We start from the raw sequence: 17552 nt of genomic DNA on the forward strand, positions 1-17552 counted from the left end.
CAGGCTGGTTCACTGAGACATTGGTACGCAGGCTGGTTCACTGAGACATTGGTACGCAGGCTGGTTCATAGTGACTTCTTACCCATCAAGGGCAATGCACCAACCAATAGCAAAAAGGTGAATATTGTTCTGAAATGCCTGTTGCTGTATGCATGGCTACACATTCCTGAACTATGCCCATGCATTTGCTATTACCTTATGGCTGACTCCCACAGTCCAAACATGTGCAGATTAGGTGAATTAGCCATGCAAAATTGCCCATAGTGTATAGGGATGTGCAGGCTAGGTGGCTTAACCATGGGAAATCCAGGGCGACAGAGATAGGATAAGGGAGAGAGTCTGAATGGAATACTCTTTGCAGGGTCAGTGTGGACTCGTTGGGCCAAATGGCCTGCTTCCATACTGTAGGGATTCCATAAAATAACATAATCATGTACAGTTGAGGTGTGCACCACACAATCCTATTTGATGTTCAAGTTTGGTTAGAATACCAAAGCTTGGTTAGAATACGCTGTGTACCCATCCATTGAGGAAGGTTCAACAGCCCAGCCTCCTAAACTGGTAGAAAGAGATCTTTAAATTTCCCAAAGAGTTGACCTTGTGGGTCTGGTGTAGGGTTAGGAGGAGGGGGTCCATGAAAGACAGAAGAATAGAGATTATGTTGATAGGGAGACATGTGATTTGGGTGGAGCATAAACACTGTTTCTGATGTAATTTTGATTTAATTTTATGTAATTTGTCACCTCCTCACAGTCCTCGGTGTATTTGCTAAGAAAGTGATCCAGAAGAGGACACAGTTTGGACCATACGTGGGGCAGCTTTCAACCAGTCTCACTAACAGTGATGATAACAGGCTTGTGTTACAGGTAGGGACTGAGAAAGACAATTTCTGACTAATTCCTGTGCAGGCTGGATTGTCTTATGCGGAGGGACCATGGAGATTAGGCCTGGGTTCTCTCAAGTTTCAAAAAAATGTACAGTACTCTCATTGAGACTCACAAAATCCTTCCAGAGCTCCATGGGGTAAATGCAGATGGGCTGAAGGGCCTAGGACCAGGGGAACAGTCTCAGAATAAGGGACAAACCATTTACAACTGATATGAAGAGGAATTTGTTCACTTAGAGCGTTGTGAATCTTTAGAGATCTGTACCCCAGGGGGCTGAGGATGTTCCTTCATTGATTAAGTTCAAGACAGAAATGGATAGATTTCTAGTTCCTCATGACGTAAAGGGATATGGGGACAGTTCTGGAATATGGCCTTGAGGTAGAATGATCAGCCATGATCTAGAGTGGCAGAGCAGGCCCAATGGAGTGAATGGCTTCCATTTCCACCTCTCACTTTTTTTTTTCCTTCCCTTGCAATGAGTTGGATTAACATAAGGAATAAAGACCCCATGGAGCCTTAAAGATGCTACACCATTGAGGAAGACAATGACTAATCTTTAACTCCACTTTAATCCGGTACCCTTGCATTTCCTTAGCACTTAAAGATCTCGTAATCTCAGTTGTGAACATATTCAGCAAGTGAGCATAAAGAACTCTCTGAAATGAAGAGTTATGGGTTGCATGGTGGCTCAGTGGTTAGCGCTGCTGCTTCAGAGTGCCAGGCTCGATACCAGCCTCAGGTGTATGTGTGGAGTTTGCACATTCTCCCTGTGTCTGCGTGGGTTTCCTCCGGGTGCTCCGGTTTCCTCCCACAGTCCAAAGATGTGCAGGTTAATTGAATTGGCTGTGGGAAATTTGCTTATGGCATGCAGGCATGTGCAGACTAGGTGGATTAACCATGAGAAATGCAGAAATAGGGTGGTGGGTGGTTTGGGTGAGATACTCTTCAGAGCGTTGGTACAGACTCCTTCCATGCTTTAGCGATTGTGTGAAGAATTGCAAAGACTCACCATCCTCTGACTGAAAGTATCTCACCTCAGAACTAAGTGATACTGTGACCTCTGAGTTTGACACTTTCTGGCCAATGGAAAAAGTCTACCCTCTTTAACCCTTGAATTTAGCAAGTCTGCCATAGGGGTACCACAAGTATATGGCTCTGTCCACTGGATATCCGTGTCTTTTTTTCATTTGTATTGAAATATATATAGGCCAGCTCCAATGGTGGTGAAATTCTTCTGTAAACGCTCCACCTCATGTGGTGAAGTTTCTCCCACAATACCCTTAGGGAGGGAATTCCGAGATTTTGACCCAGTGACAGTGAAGGAACAGTGATATATTTCCAAATCAGAATCGCGAGTGGCTTGAAGGAGAACTTGCAGGGGGTGGTATCCCCATGTATCTGCTGCCCTTGTCCTTCTAGATGGATGTGGTTGTGGGTTTTGGAAGGTGTTCAGATATTGTCTTTAGTCTCCTTTATCAGAAGAAGGCTGTTCCGGCTATGGAGGGATTGCAACAAAAAGTTACCAGACTGATTCGATAAAACGGGGAGCTGGAGGAGAAAAGCAGGTCAGGCAGCATCAGAGGGGCAGGAAAGTCAATGTTTTGGGTCTGGACCCTTTGTATGGACTGGGAAGGGGGGAAAGGAGCTCAGAAATAAATGAGTTGGGGGGGAGACAACTGTCTTAGCACCAACATCCATCTTGAAACCAACGACTCCCATTGCTCCCTTAACTACACCTCCAGTCACCCAGCCTCTTGCAAAAATGTGATCCCAAACTTTCAATTCCTCCGCCTCCGCTGCATCTGCTCCCGGGATGAAGCGTTGCACTCCCGAATATCTCAGATGTCTTCCGACTTCAAGGACTGTAATTTCCCCTCTCACGTGGTTGATAATGCCCACAACTGCATCTCCTGCATTTCCCACACTTCTGTCCTCAAACCCCCTCCCCCCCAACAACAACAAGGATAGCGTCCCCCGGTTCTCACATACTACCCCACCAACCTCCAAATCCAACGCATCATCCTCCCCCATTTTTGCCACCTGCAATCTGACCCCACTACCTAAAAGATGTTTCCTTCCCCACCCCTGTCTGCTTTCCATAGGAACTGCTCACTCTGCAACTCTGTCATCAGTTCCACACTCCCCACCAACCTTTCCACCACACCCGGTACCTTTCCTTGCCCCTACACCTCCCCCCTAACCTCTGTCCAAGGCCCCAAACAATCATCCCGTATCTGACAGGGATCCACGTATACATCTTCTAACCTGGACTCCCGATGTGGTCTCCTCTATATCAGGGAGACCAAGCGCAGACTCAGGGACCAATTTGTGGAGCATCTGCGCTCTGTACTCTCCAATCAACACCATCTTCTGGTTACCAGCCATTTTGACTCCCACTCCCACTCCCTCGGCGACATGTCCACCCTGGGCTTACCCCATTGTCAAAATGAGGCCACACGTAAACTAGAGGAGCAACACATTACATTCCGCCTCAGGAACTTACAGCCCAATGGCCTCAACATAGAGTTCACCAGACTTCAGAATCTCCCCAATCCCTGGCCTCATCCCACATTCAGCCCTCTCGCTCATCCCCATCTTCTTGACCTGACACACCCTGTCCATCTTCCTTGTCACCTATCTGCCCCACACTTCCTACTGACCAATCTCTACAAACCCCTTCCTGCACCTACCTACCGCCATCCCATCTACTTTCCCCCAGCCTGTCTCCCCCTCCCTATATTTATTTCTGAGTTCCCTTCCCCTTCCCCAGTCCTGATGAAGGGTCCAGACTCGAAACATCAACTCTCCTGCTCCCCCAATGCTGCCTGACCTGCTGTGTTCCTCCAGCTCCACCTTTTATGACTCTGACTTCCAGCATCTGCAGTCCTTACTATCTCCTTTACCAGACAGATTCCTGGACTGGCGGCACCACTACATGAAGAGAGACTAGTTAGGACTATACTTCCTGGAGATTAGATGAATGGAGACAGATGGGATCTTATGGAAACCAATAAAGTTCTAACAAGACTAGACTGGTAAACACTGGAAGGATGTTTCTGATGACTGGAGGGTCCAGAATCAGGGGTCACAGTCTAAGAATACAAGGTAGACCATTTAGGACCGAGATAAGGAGAAATTTCTTCACCCGGAGAATGATGAGGTGGCGGAATTCTCTGTCACAGAAAGCAAGACAATGAATGTTTTCAGGAAGGATATAGTCATTAGAGCTAAAGGGATCAAAGGATATGGGGAGAAGTAGGAACAGGTTACTGAGTTGGATGATCAACCATGATCATGTTGAATAGCAAAGCAGGCTTGATGGGCCAAATGGCCTACTCTTGCTCCAATAATCTATGTGTGTCAAAAGCGCCTCAATGGGGAGCGTATCTTGTAGATAATGCACGCTTCTGCTATTGAGTGTCAGCGGTGGAGGGAGTGGATGCTTGTGGATGTGGTGCTAATCAAGCGGCTACTTTGTACTGGATGGTGTCAAGCTTCTTGAGTGTTGTTGGGGCTGCACCCATCCAGGCAAGTGGGGAGTATTCCATCACATTCCTGACTTGTGCCAGTAAAGGCCACAATAACGTCCTCAGATATCCTTCAGACAGTACTCCTTCACAGATTTTTGGAAATGAGTGTTGAGGCAAGGTCTTACAGGAAAAACCCCTCCCTGCACCATTGTCCACACAGGCAGTGTCTGTGCATTTCACCCAGGATGTATTTCTTCATCCAAAGCAGGGTGGACATTAAAGACAATTGCCCTCGAAATGCTGCGGGGCACATCAAATAAAACATTCCAAAGTTTTACGAGACAAGGATGTTATGTGAAATGGAACCAAAGCAGGTAATGAAGATGTCAATTAACAATGATCAGATTGAATTGTGAAACAGCCTACAGTCATGGACTCCTTCTGTTTGTATATGTCACTGGGGAGGGGGCTCAAGGGGAATTGTTTGTATATGTCACTGGGGAGGAGGCTCAAGGGGAATTGTTTGTATATGTCACTGGGGAGGAGGCTCAAGAGGAATTGTTTTTTGTTTATTCATTCACAGGATGTGGGCGTTACTGGCCAGGCAGCATTTATAGCCCATCCCTAATTGCCCAGAGGGCAGTTGAGAGTCAACCACGTTGCTGTGGGTCTGGAGTCACACATGAGCAAGGGCATGATAAGGATGGCAGTTTCCTTCCCTAAAGGACGTTAATGAGCCAGATAGGTTTTTTCTGACAATCGATTCATGGTCATCATTAGTTTCTTAATTCCAAATGTTTTTTGAATTCAAATTCCACCATTTGCAGTGACAGAAATCGAACCCAGGTCCCCAGAACATTACCTGGGTCTCTAGATTAAAAGTCCAGCAATAATACCACCAGGCCATTGTCCCCACTAAGTTAAGTTTGAGCTTGAGGAAACCCTTGTTGTGTGCCTCGTTCTATGTACACACTCTTGTTCTATGTATACACTCTTGTCCTCCTCAGGTTTTAAAGGATGGGGTGAAATATTTCCTGAACACCCCGGACGAAGAGTCTGGTAACTGGATGATGTTTGTCCGTCCTGCAAGGAACCTCGAGGAGCAAACCCTCGTTGCGTACCAGCACCGGGGAGAGGTGTACTTCACCACTGTAAAGGTAGGGGCAGGAGATCTTATCACAGCTTGGATCCATTGGAGGTGAGCAGGTACGTACAAACACATAAATAAATCTAAAGGTAAAGTCACCACTGTCTTCCAGAGCATAGGGCTGCTCTCTCATTACAGAGAAGGAAATGACTGGTGGTGATTTAACCTGAGGGTCACCACGCCTCAGGCGAGGGGAGAGGCTGAGAAGGAATGTCCTTCATGGTAACCTCAGCCAGAGCAGGGATTGAACCCACACTGTTGGTATGACAAACCAGCTGTCCAGCCAACTAAGCTAATTAATGCCAATTGGGAGCAAAAGTAGTCCATTCTGCCACTTGAACCTGTGCTGCCAGTCAGTCAGACCATGGCTGTTCTGATTATCTTGCATTCCCATATCCTCTGATAACTTTTTGCCTTCTTGTCAAGAATCTATCCACACTGACTGAGAGAAAGGCAGTGTCGACTGACACCTACAACAGCGGGCAACTGTGCAGCTGTGATAGCAGGCTCAGTATTTGATCACGCAGAATTTGCAACAGCAGTGGGCTGGGAGGGCATAGGGCATGGGAATGTGAGGCCACAGGGTAGTGGCAGGACGTGGGATGAGAGTGTGGTCATGGGAGTGGGGGCAATGTGGGAACACAGGACAGGGGTGGGACATGGGATGGGAGTGTGGTCACAGGTGTGGGAGGGCAGGACGGTGTAGGGTTGGGTGGGGGCGTGGATGTGGGACCCCAGAGACCCACACCAGCCCCTTTCCTCTTCAACTTCTCCCCCCACCCCACCCCCACCCCCTTGCTCACTCCCAGGTATTGGGCCACACTGCCTGAAACCATTTATTCACTTGTGTGTGAATTTAAAAGAGATATAGCACACACAGATTAGTGTCAGCTAGTATAAATATTGCTAGAAACTCAATCTGATTTTATATTTCCAGCTAGCTTTCTCTTGCAATCCACTTTTTCCCTCCTTATTAACCTATCTACCCATCTTTGCGTAATTATATGCTTTAATTTTAAACTTGGTACTATCTTTTACATTTTTACTTAACCACATGTGGTGAATCTTTGCTTTGGAGTTTTTATTTCTTCTCGGAGTGTTTTATTCTGTGTTTTCAGAAATTTCCCTTAAACGTTTGGTTAGGTCTATTGAGCTATCCTTTAACCTATTTGTCAGTTCACTTCAATTACCTCTCCTTTCATGCCCTCATAATTGCACTTTTTTGAGTTTAAAATACAAATCCTGGACCCCATTTTCCCTTCCTCAAACTGAATGTGAAATTTAAGCATATGATCAGAGCTACCTAGGGAAGCCTTTGCTGTGTAGTTATTAATTAATCCTATCTCATTGCACATTGCTAGGTCCAGTATAGCCTGCTTCCTAGAGGTGTCACTGTATAGACCAGTGTCACGCAGTACAGATTTCTGCCACAGTAGATATGTACATGCAGGGCAATGTGATGTACATCAGGGTTAAGTGTTATCTATGTCGATGCCAATAGAATGGTTTCTTCTGCAGAATATCCAACCACACGTGGAGCTGAAAGTCTGGTATGCAGCAGATTACGCCAAATTCATAGAAGCTCCTTTGGTGGTTATCAAACAGGAGCCTGGGCTCTGCACATCTCCTGCTGCAGTAAGTCTCAGTTTGTCACTGAGGGATTGGCTTGGTTGGGTTAACTCACATCACCAGAGGATTAATAGTAAACCAGTTGAGCTATACTGGTAACTCAAAGCTAGAGAGCCAGTCTCTTTGCCAAACAGACTTGGAAGATCCCAAGTTCTGTTCTCTGCCCGTGGCAATTCGTTTCACTGCTTGAGGTGAAGATTAAAAGCCAGTGGTGAACCACCTAGTGCCCTGCTCAACACTTCTCCCTCAGTTGATACTATCTCTTTCATCTCCTTGAGGGATTTTGACAGGGAGGATGTTGGCGGGTTTGATTATCTGCATATGAACAGTTACTGCATTTCTAAACAAACTCATTGCACATGAAGGGTGTGGAGACTTTTCCGTGTGTCAAGATATGGACTAGATGCGACAAAAATGGAAGACTTTACTTCTCAGTAGTTGACTGCAGCAATTTATGTTTGGGACGCAGAGGGAAGACAGACCGAGATCGAGAAAACAGAGCAGATAATTTTCCAAAGCATCCTTCCATTTTTTGCTTAGACATTTCCTCATCTCTGGAAGGATCATCAGGTGATATCATGGAAGTGAGATGCACAAATGGAGAGATGTTTTCTTTTTCTATTGGCAGGAGGGCTGTAACCACAAGGAAGAGAGATATAATTGGGAAAAGAACCGGAGGATGATTTGAGAAGAATAGTGTATTTGTACTCAGTGAATTCTTGTGATCTTGAACATGCTGCCTGAGAGGGCGATGGAGGCAAATTCACTGGAAGCTTTCAAAAGGAAATTGAAAGAAATTCCTGATAGAGAGAAAATTGCAGCGAAAAGCCAAAAGATGCTTGCCTTTTTAGCCGAGACAGAGTTTAAGATTCTGGAACTGTAAAATGTGGGCTCATCCACGGCTCGAATATTGGGTGCAGTTCTGGAAGCTATATTATAGGAAGGATATGATACGACTGGAGAGGGTACCAGGGAGATTTGCCAGGATATTGCCTGGAGTGGAGAGTTTTAATAGTGGAGGGAGATTGGACAGACTTGGGGTGTTTTCATAGATTTAATAGAATCGCTATAGTGTGGAAACAGGCCCTTCGGCCCAACAAGTCCACAACGACCCTCAGAGCATCCCACCAGACCCATCCCCCTATAACTCACCTAATCTACACATCCCTGAACACTACAGGCAATTTAGCCTGGCCAATCCACCTAACCTGCACATCTTTGGACTGTGGAGGAAACCAACCCATGCAGACACAGGGAGAATGTGCAAACTCCACACAGACAGTCGCCCGTGGGTGGAATTGAACCTGGGTCCCTGGTGCTGTGAGGCAGCAGAGCTACCATGGAGCGGTGGAGACTGAGGACAGACATGATTGAGATGTATAAAATTATGAGGGACATAGACCGGGCAGACAGGAAGAACTTTTCCCCTTGACAAAGGGATCAATGATCGGGGCTAAAGGGTGGGAAGTGTGGAGGGGATGCGAGGAAATACTTTTTCACCCAGAGGGTGGTGGGGAATCTGGAACTCACTGCTTGTAAGGGCGAGAGAGGCAGAAACCCTTATCACATTTCAGAAATATTTATATGTGCACTTGCGATGCCAAGGTTTAGAAGGCTTTGAGCCAAGTGCTGGAAAATGGGATGAGAACAGTTAAGTGGATATTTTTTGACTGGCAACAATGGGCCAGACTCAATGGGCCAAAGGGTGGCTTAGTGGTCAGCACTGCTGCCTCACAGCACCAGTGATCTGGGTTCAGTTCCACCCTTGGGCAACTGTCTGTGTGGAGTTTGCATGTTCTCCCTGTTTCTGTGTGGGCTTTGTCCCACAGTCCAAAGAGATGTGTAGGTTAGGTAGATTAGCCATGAGAAATGCAGCGTTACAGGAATAGGGTAGGGGGTTCGGACGAGGTTGGGATGCCTTTCAAAGGGTTGGTGTGACCTCGAAGGGCTGAATAGCCTGCTTCAACGCTGTAGGGATTCTATTCTATGATTCTTCGGGCATTTCCCTGTCCTTTCCAATGTGTGGGACTATTTAAATCGATCTTTCACAGAACCGGTTAAGACAAGCTAAACCTCATTGGCTACTGGCACGTATCTGTGACTCTAACTTCAAATGCCTTTTTCTCCTGCAGATAGAGACTGCCAACCGGTGGAAATGCTCCAGCTGCTGCCGTGCGTTCAGCACCTTCAGTTTGCTGGAGTCGCATCCCTGCAGCGAGTCAGACCAAGGTAGCATACGGGGATTGGCTGTCACTGGGTGCCTGGGGTCAGATCACAGGTCCGCTCGCTGGAAAGCAGACATTTCTGTCCCTGATGGTCAGGGCGAGTGGACGCTGGGTCTGAATGTGCTGCAGCGAGACGGACAGATAGACACAGACAAGGAGGGACAAGAAATGCAGAAGCGCTTCCCCTGTCCATTGTGTAAGAAGATCTTCCTCAGTGCTGACAAGCTGACCGCTCACTCCAGTTCTCACAGCGGAGAACGTCCACATGTCTGCTCACATCATGAGTGTGCGAAAGCTTTCATCTCCAAATACAAACTGATCAGGTAAAGGCTGCAGTTTTGAAAATTCACTTTCTAAACCCCTCCCCCTCTTCCCTCATCCTCTTGACTGAGTCTTCTGGTCAGTCTCCCGCCATCTCTCTGTTTGGTCCAGTGAAAGGCTTTGGGACAAATTTGGACATTGAAGCTGTGGTAGAAACTTTGAAACTATTGGATGAAGTAAGACCAGGGTGCACCTTTTTTTAAAAAGTTTGTGATGCGGGCGTTGCTGGCTGGGCCAAAATTTATCACCCATCCCCAGTTGACCTGGAGTTAGACGTGGTGGTAAGCTGACATCTTGAACCACTCAGGTCCTTGGGGTGTAGGGACATCTGTGGCACTGGTATGTGAGTTCCAGGATATTGACCTAGTGACACTAAAGGAACAGCAATATATTCCCAAGTCAGGATGGTGAGTGGCTTGGAGGGGAACTTTCAGGTGGTGTGTTCCCACTCTATCTGCTGCCCTTGTCCTTCTAGGTGGACGTGGTCATGGGTTTGGAAGGTGCTGTCTGATGATCTTTGGTGAGAGTCTGCAGTGCATATTGTAGATGGAACACCATGCTGCCATTGTGCATCTGTGGTGGAGGGTGTGAATGTGAAGTATGGTGGATGAGATACCAATCATGGAAGGTGTCATCAGTGACACCCAAGTTTGGGTTCTGCCAGGTCTGCTCAGCTCCTGACCTCACTACAGCCTTGGTTCAAAGATGGACAAAGAGCTGAATTCTAGAGTTGAGGCAAAAGTGATAGCCCTTGACATCAAGGCTGCATTTGACCAAGTGTGGCATCAAGGAGCCCTGGATAAACTAGAGCCAATGGAAATCAGGGACAAACTCTCCAGTGGTTGGAGTCACACCTGACACACAGGAAGATGGTCGTGGTTATTGGAGGTCAATCATCTCAGCTCCAGGACATCTCTGCAGGAGTTCCTCAGGGTAGTGTCCTCGGCCCAACCATCTTCAGCTGCTTCATCAATGACCTTTCCTCCATCATAAGGTCAGAAGTGGGGATGTTCGCCGATGATTACTCAATGTTCAGCACTATTCATGGCTCCTCAGTCTGAAGCAGTCCATGCCCAAATGCAACAAGACCTAGACAATATCCAGGTTTGAGCTGATGAGTGGCAAGTAACATTCATGCCACACAAATGCCAGGCTATGACCATTACCAATAAGAGACAACCTAACCACTGCCCCTTGACATTCAATGGTGTTAGCATCACTGAATCCCCCACTATCAACATTCTTTGGGGTTGCTACTGACTAGAAACTCAACTCGACTCACCACATAAACACAGTGGCTACAAGAGCAGGTCAGAGGCTCAGAATACCGCAGCGAGTAACTCACCTCCTCACTCCCCAAATCCCGTCCATCATCTCTAAGGCAAAAGCCAGGAGTGTGATGGAGTACTCCCCACTTGCCTGGATGAGTGCAGCTCCAACAACACTTAGGAAGTTTGACATCGTCCAGGATGAAGCAGTCCCTTGACTGGCACTACATCCATAAGCATCCACTTTCTCCACCACTGACACACAGTAGCAGCAGTGTGTACTATCTACAAGATGCGCTGCTCAAATTCACCAAAGATCCTCAGACAGCACCTTCCAAACCCATGACCACTTCCACCTAGAAGGACAAGGACAGTAGATACATGGTAACAGCACCCCCTGCAAGTTCCCCTTGAAGCCACTCACCATCCTGACTTGGAAATATATTCCTGTTCCTTAAATGTCACTGGGTCAAAATCTTGGAACTACCTTCCTAAGGGCATTGTGGGTTTATCTACAGCACAAGGACTGCAGTGGTTCAAGAAGGCAGTTCACCACCATCTTCTCAAGGGCAGCTAGGAATGGGCAGTAAATGCTGGCCAATCAGCAACGCCCACAACCCATGAGGATAAAAATCAAGCAGGTTCACCTTCCATCAGTGATATCATACAACAGTGATGGTGTTTTTGACTCACCATAGTGAGCATTCACTGCCTCTTGTGCATTGGTAGTGTCCCCACCTCTAGGCCAGGAGGCCTGGTTTCAAGACCATCTGCTCCAGAGGTGTATAATAACATCTGAGAATAGATTGATTAAAAAGTGTTTTGCAGATGTGATGTCATAGTGGTAATGTCACTGGAGTAGTAATCCAGAAAGTCAGGTTAAAATTCTGGCGTTATAGGTTCGAATCCCAGCTTGATAGATAGTTACATTGTGAATCAATAAAACCTGGAATTAAATGCTGATTCTAGTTTTAAAAATCTATCTGGTTCACTAATGTCCTTTAGGGAAGGAAAAGTGCCATCCTTAATTGGTGTGGCTTAAATGTAATTCCAAACCCACAGCAATGTAGGTGAATCTTGACCAGGAAATTAGGGATGTACAATTAATGCTGGCCTGGCCAGCGACACCTCAGGAGTGAATAACTTTTTAAAAAATAATTGAAAGCAGATCTAGGCATGCAACATGGAAACCTCATGGGGCTGGTGAGCTTTGGGAACTGTGGAAAATAAGAAAGATCTTGCAATCATTTAGCCCTTCTCATGCCTTCTGAATGTCCAAAAGTGTGCACAGCAAGACATCACAAAAAAGCAATGTGATAATGGCAGGTAATCATGTTAGTCATGCTGGAAGAGGGATAAATAGTCACCAGGGTATTGAGAGTATCTCATTGGAGCAGAGACCTTAATGGTATTGATCGTTTTGATGCAGTGAACTGCTTTCCTGGACATAATCTGGTAAGAGAAAGCCGCAGAGAGACACAATAAATATCCAAATAGTTTCTGGGTAAATTGTAGAATGTGTCTTCCTATAATCCCCTGGATAGGGCTCTTGTGATACAGTGGTAGTATCCCTACATCTGAGCCAGGACTTAGCCTGTATCTGAGTCCTACCTAGCCCAGAGGTGTGTCTCCGACTGGGTTTGACTTCAGTCTGAATCTTTTCGGCAATGATTGGACCACAATCTGAAGATCCAATCAAGATAACCATTTGTTTTATTTTAACCAACAGTATCACAGGATAAAGACCCTGACACCTAGGGCAAGGTTGACTCCTGCTAAGAGAGATTGAGCAGGATGAACCGATATCCTGAAGAGTTTAGAAGAATGAGAGGTGATCTCATTGTAACTTCAAAGGGCTTGTTAAGGGGCTATTTCTGTAGCTGGACAGTCTAGGAACCAGGCATCACGGTCTCAGAATATGTGATTGGCCAGTTAGGACCAAAATTAAGAGGAGCTTCTTCATGTTAATGGATGAATGTTTGGAGAGCGCTATGCTGGATGGCTGTGGACACAGTCATTGATATTTTCAAGGCTGAGTTAGATGGGTTTTCGGACACTAAGGGAACTGAAGAATATGGGGATCGGTGGGAAAATGAAATTGAGGTTGAACATAAACTGTAATCAGACAGATTCATGGAGCACACTAGAGAAGCTGAATGGCCTATACGTGAACCTATTTCTTCTTAAATGATTTCAGGAATTTTGTTTCCACTGCTGGACTTGGAAATTTCTTCCAGATGTTGGCTAACCTCGAACTGAGGTTACCTTCCTGATTTTGGTCTTACGTTTGGGCTTTGAACAGTTTGAATCTGTGTTCCAAACCTCACTGCGTTCCCAACCTCACTGTGTTCCCAACCTCACTGTGTTCCCAACCTCACAGCCACATTCTGATCTCAGAGAGCATCCACAAGCTCAAGGGGAGTGTAGTGAATAAAAGATAATGAGGATGAGTGTATTGCTCACAGTCTTCGGGGAACACCGTTCCTCAGTGGGAGTATTGGATTGGGAAGTTTCCTTTACAGGGTTCTTCAGGAATCAGGAGAGTATACGTCCCCCTTAACTGGAGATTTAAGACCTTGCTGTCCTTGTTAATTTTCCTGTTTAATTTATTCGTTCATGAGATGTGTGTGTCACTGTCTGGACCAGCATTTATTGTCCATCCCTAGTTGCCCCTTGAGAAGGTGGTGGTGAGCTGCCTTCTTGAACCACTGCAGTCCATGTGCTGCAGGTAGACCCACAATGCCCTTAGGGAGGGAGTCCCAGGATTTTGACCCAGCGACTCTAAAGGAACAGTGATGTATTTTCAAGTCAGGATGGTGAGTGGCTTGGAGGGGAGCTTGCAGGCGGTGGAGTTCCCATGTAGCTGCTGTCCTTGTCCTTCTCGATGGAAATTGTCGTGGGTTTGGAAGGTGCTTCTGAGGATCTTTGGTGAAAGAATTTTCTAAGAAGCTTCCCAATGTGCTTGCTCCTTCAGACACATGGCCACTCACTGTACTCAGAAGCCTCACCGATGTTCACACTGTGAGAAGATGTTCCATCGGAAGGACCACCTCAAGAACCATCTTCAGACCCACAACCCCAACAAGACTCTCTTCAGGTGTGGCGAGTGCGGCAAGAGGTACAACACCAAGCTGGGTTATAGGCGGCACCTGGCATGGCACACGGCCGCCAGCGGTGACCTGACATGCGGAGTGTGTGCCCGTGAGTTTGGGCGGTCAGACCAGCTCCTGGAACACCTGAAGGGTCATGCGGGCAGACTGCCCAGCAGTGCCCGGGAGAAGCGGCATGCGTGCGATCGCTGTGAGCGCCGTTTCTACACCCGCAAGGACGTCAAGCGGCACACGGTGGTCCACACGGGGCGCAAGGACTTCCTCTGCCAATTCTGTTCACAGCGCTTCGGCCGAAAGGACCACTTGACCCGGCACACCAAGAAAAGCCATGCCCAGGAGCTGCTGAAGGGGCGGTCAGAGGCTGACAGGGTGGCGGTACCAATGAATGGTGCCTCCTCCATCTCCTTAAAGGAGGAGATTGCCAGTGTCTGGCCTGATCCTCTTGATGAGGTGGAGCAGAAGGGCAATGCCAACATGAGTAGTGAATTCTACGCCCATCCGTTACCATTCAGCCAGCACACAAGGAAGACTCGCCACATGGTGCCCGGCTCACTGGGGACAAGGTGGAGCTTCATGGAGATGCCATCTCCGATACTTTCTCCTCCCGCGCAGCATCCTCCAAGCCAATGTATACAACCCCCCCGATACCAACTCAACACTCCCTCCTTTTGCCCCTTGCACAGCAAAGACCAGTCTACAAAGAATAGCACGAGGAGCTACAATCTGAATTTGCCAGGAGATCTACCCGGGCTCGAATCCCAATCAGCGCCCGATAAGGAAAGCTCGGACATTGGCCTGGAAACTTTGACGGTCCCCCTGGACACCACAGACTGTGTCAGCACCATGCATAAAGACGTCAAACCCTTGAATGTGAATTCCACGGACATTTCCCGTTTGCTCGGACTCTCGCCTCCTGGTACCACTGGCCAGCCTTCAGGTGGCGATGTGGCGCTGTCATACAGGCAAGGGGAGATTGGGCAGAGGGTCGGCCCTCTCCTCGACCAGCAGCAGACGGCTCGGGAAGGGGGCGCTCCGGTAGCCAGTTTGAACTTGAACCAGCTTCAACAAGTCGCGCCAACCTTCTCCTCCACGCTCGCACCAACTCCACTGCCCCGCTTTCACCAAATCTTTCAATAATCCACTGGTGCCCTTCATTCTATCGAGGAGCCACAGGTAACAGAGCATTGAGAAGCAAATTAGAAAGAATTAAGTTGCCAATGTTGAATTTTAACACATTTTAAAATAGATTTTATATGTATTTATGTAAATAAATTGTTTTCTACCAACGTCAGGCTATGAAATCTCCAACACCTGTGGAAAAAAGTACTTCCACGTGTAATCACTTTTCAGTGTGTATTACAACTTATTTTGGAAGCCTATCTTTCTGTATTAATTCAATTCAATCAATTTCAAACTTAGGGGAATCTGAAGAATTACACAGTTTTTACAGTGCAGGTGGCGGCCATTTGGCCCATCGTTCTCTGCACTAACTCTTGAAACAGACAGCCCACTTAGTGTCGCTCCCTCATCTCCCCGTAACCCTGCACGTGGCAATGATCCTGTTTCCTTTTCAATGTTTCAAATGAACCTGCCTCAATTGTGCTGTTAGGCAGTGTGTTCTATTCTCTGTGCAAAAACGATCTTCCTCATATTGCTTTTGCTACCTTTATTGATTAATTTAAACCTGTGCCTCTCACATGAGTTAAATATTTGAAGGGGAAAGAAATTAGCTGACCAGTGGTTAACTAGCAAGGGAGTGGACTGGCTTGAATAACTTTACCAAGGAGCTAGTATGGATACGAGGGGAAGAATGACCTCCTTCTGTGCTTGATGATTCCAACTTTAAATTTAGCAATAAGTTGTCAAGCAGCAAATCAGAGTTATGTGTGAATCAACCAGCACTTCTCCACCAAAGGGGGATATTTATTCCAACGGCAGATTTCAAAATTGAGATTGATCAATTTTTGTTTGTGAGGATAAGAAGGGATTGGAAAGAAGGGGCTGAGTGGAGTTGAAATGCAGATAGCCATGATCTGATTGAATTGGATCAAGGGCTGAATGGCCTCCTCCAGTTCACTTTGCAAGCATTGACACATTTCCGGAGACTCCCACAATTAAATTCCCATTTGTAACTCCCACCTGGATGATATTCTATCTACGAAAATTTGTACAGGTCAATGAGGTTTTAACTTGTAACTTATTTTCAGTTAACCATTAGTCCATCCAAACCCACCAATTAGATTCCAGTCTGACATTCACTCCCAGGGATCTGTTATTCCATATATAAACCAACCCAAACCCCCTGATTAGATTCCAGTCTGTAACTCACTCCCAGGTATTTGTTATTCTATATATAAACCACCCTGAACCCACCAATTAGATTCCAGCATGTAACTCACTCCTAGGTATCTGTTATTCTATATATAAAGCACCCCGAACCCATCCACTAAATTCCAGTCTGTAGCTCACTCCTGGGTATCTGTTATTTTATATATAAACACCCCGAACCCCTTGACTAGATTCCAGTCTGTAATTCACTCCCAGGTATCTGTTATTCTCTATACAAACCCCTCTGATCCTTAATTAGATTCCAGTCAGTAACTCAGTTCTGGGTATCTGTTATTCTACATACAAACCCCTCTGAACCCTCAATTACATTCCAGTCTGTAACTCATTCCCAGGTATCTGTTATTCTATATAAAAACCACCCCTGAACCTGTCAATTAGATTCCAGTCTGTAACTTATTCCATGGTATTTGATATTCTATGTATAAATCCCTTTGAACCCCTCAATTCAATTATTGATTAATCCTCAATCAGCTTTCCTCAGTTCTGCTTCCCTTGCTGGCCAGTTTTGATCCCCATTTAGGATCTGTTTTTGCCCTAATATCTCTTCAAGAAAGATGAGTCTTAAAAACTGAGGTGAACGCAAATACTCAGTAAGGTTTTACTTTTTGAAAGATGTTTATATTTTTGCTGGAATTGACCACAAACATTTTATATTAAGACTGATCACAGTATAATTATTGAAGTGATGAGGATTGGTTTTATGTTGTGAAATGGAAAGGTATATATTTTTGGAAATGATTACTTTTTTTACACAATGCATTAAAATCTTATATCTGATTTGGAACTGGCAATTGTTGCTTTTGTCTCAGAGTCTAACTCAGCTCATTATTTAGCTGATATAATTGACTGTCAGTATTGATAAATTTCCTGGTTAGTGCATTGGGACAGCAGAGTGGAATTTTAACACCCATTCGGGGAAACAGGGAGTGGCGCTCTGGAGTCTGGGCCCCGGATGGCGCTGGGACTGGGATGGGAGTCTGGGAAGTGGAACAGAAGACTCTGATCTGTCAGAACATTGGGGAAGCAAACAATCGGGTTCAACCCACAATGTACACACACACATTCACACAAACTCTCTCTCACTCTCTCTCACAAACAGACACACCCCACTCACACGCACCCTACTGTCTCACTCGCTCACACACA

At 46.3% G+C, this 17552-nt stretch overlaps 1 protein-coding gene across 2 annotated transcripts in view; it reads left to right on the forward strand.

Moving 5' to 3' along the window:
• The window catches only part of LOC109932452 (zinc finger protein PLAG1-like), a 34503-nt gene extending 17398 nt beyond the window's left edge, over window positions 1–17105 (forward strand). For both annotated transcript variants that reach the window (XM_048601074.1, XM_020531621.2), the window contains exons 5-9: window positions 754–866; window positions 5365–5514; window positions 7023–7139; window positions 9266–9681; window positions 13922–17105. In XM_048601074.1, coding sequence (XP_048457031.1) covers window positions 754–866; window positions 5365–5514; window positions 7023–7139; window positions 9266–9681; window positions 13922–15194 — 2069 coding nt within the window. In that variant the 3' untranslated portion in view covers window positions 15195–17105. The remainder of the gene's footprint in view (window positions 1–753; window positions 867–5364; window positions 5515–7022; window positions 7140–9265; window positions 9682–13921) is intronic.
• Window positions 17106–17552: the final 447 nt, after the last annotated feature.

Source organism: Rhincodon typus, chromosome 9, assembly GCF_021869965.1.
Source record: "Rhincodon typus isolate 14 chromosome 9, sRhiTyp1.1, whole genome shotgun sequence".
Taxonomy (NCBI): domain Eukaryota; kingdom Metazoa; phylum Chordata; class Chondrichthyes; order Orectolobiformes; family Rhincodontidae; genus Rhincodon; species Rhincodon typus.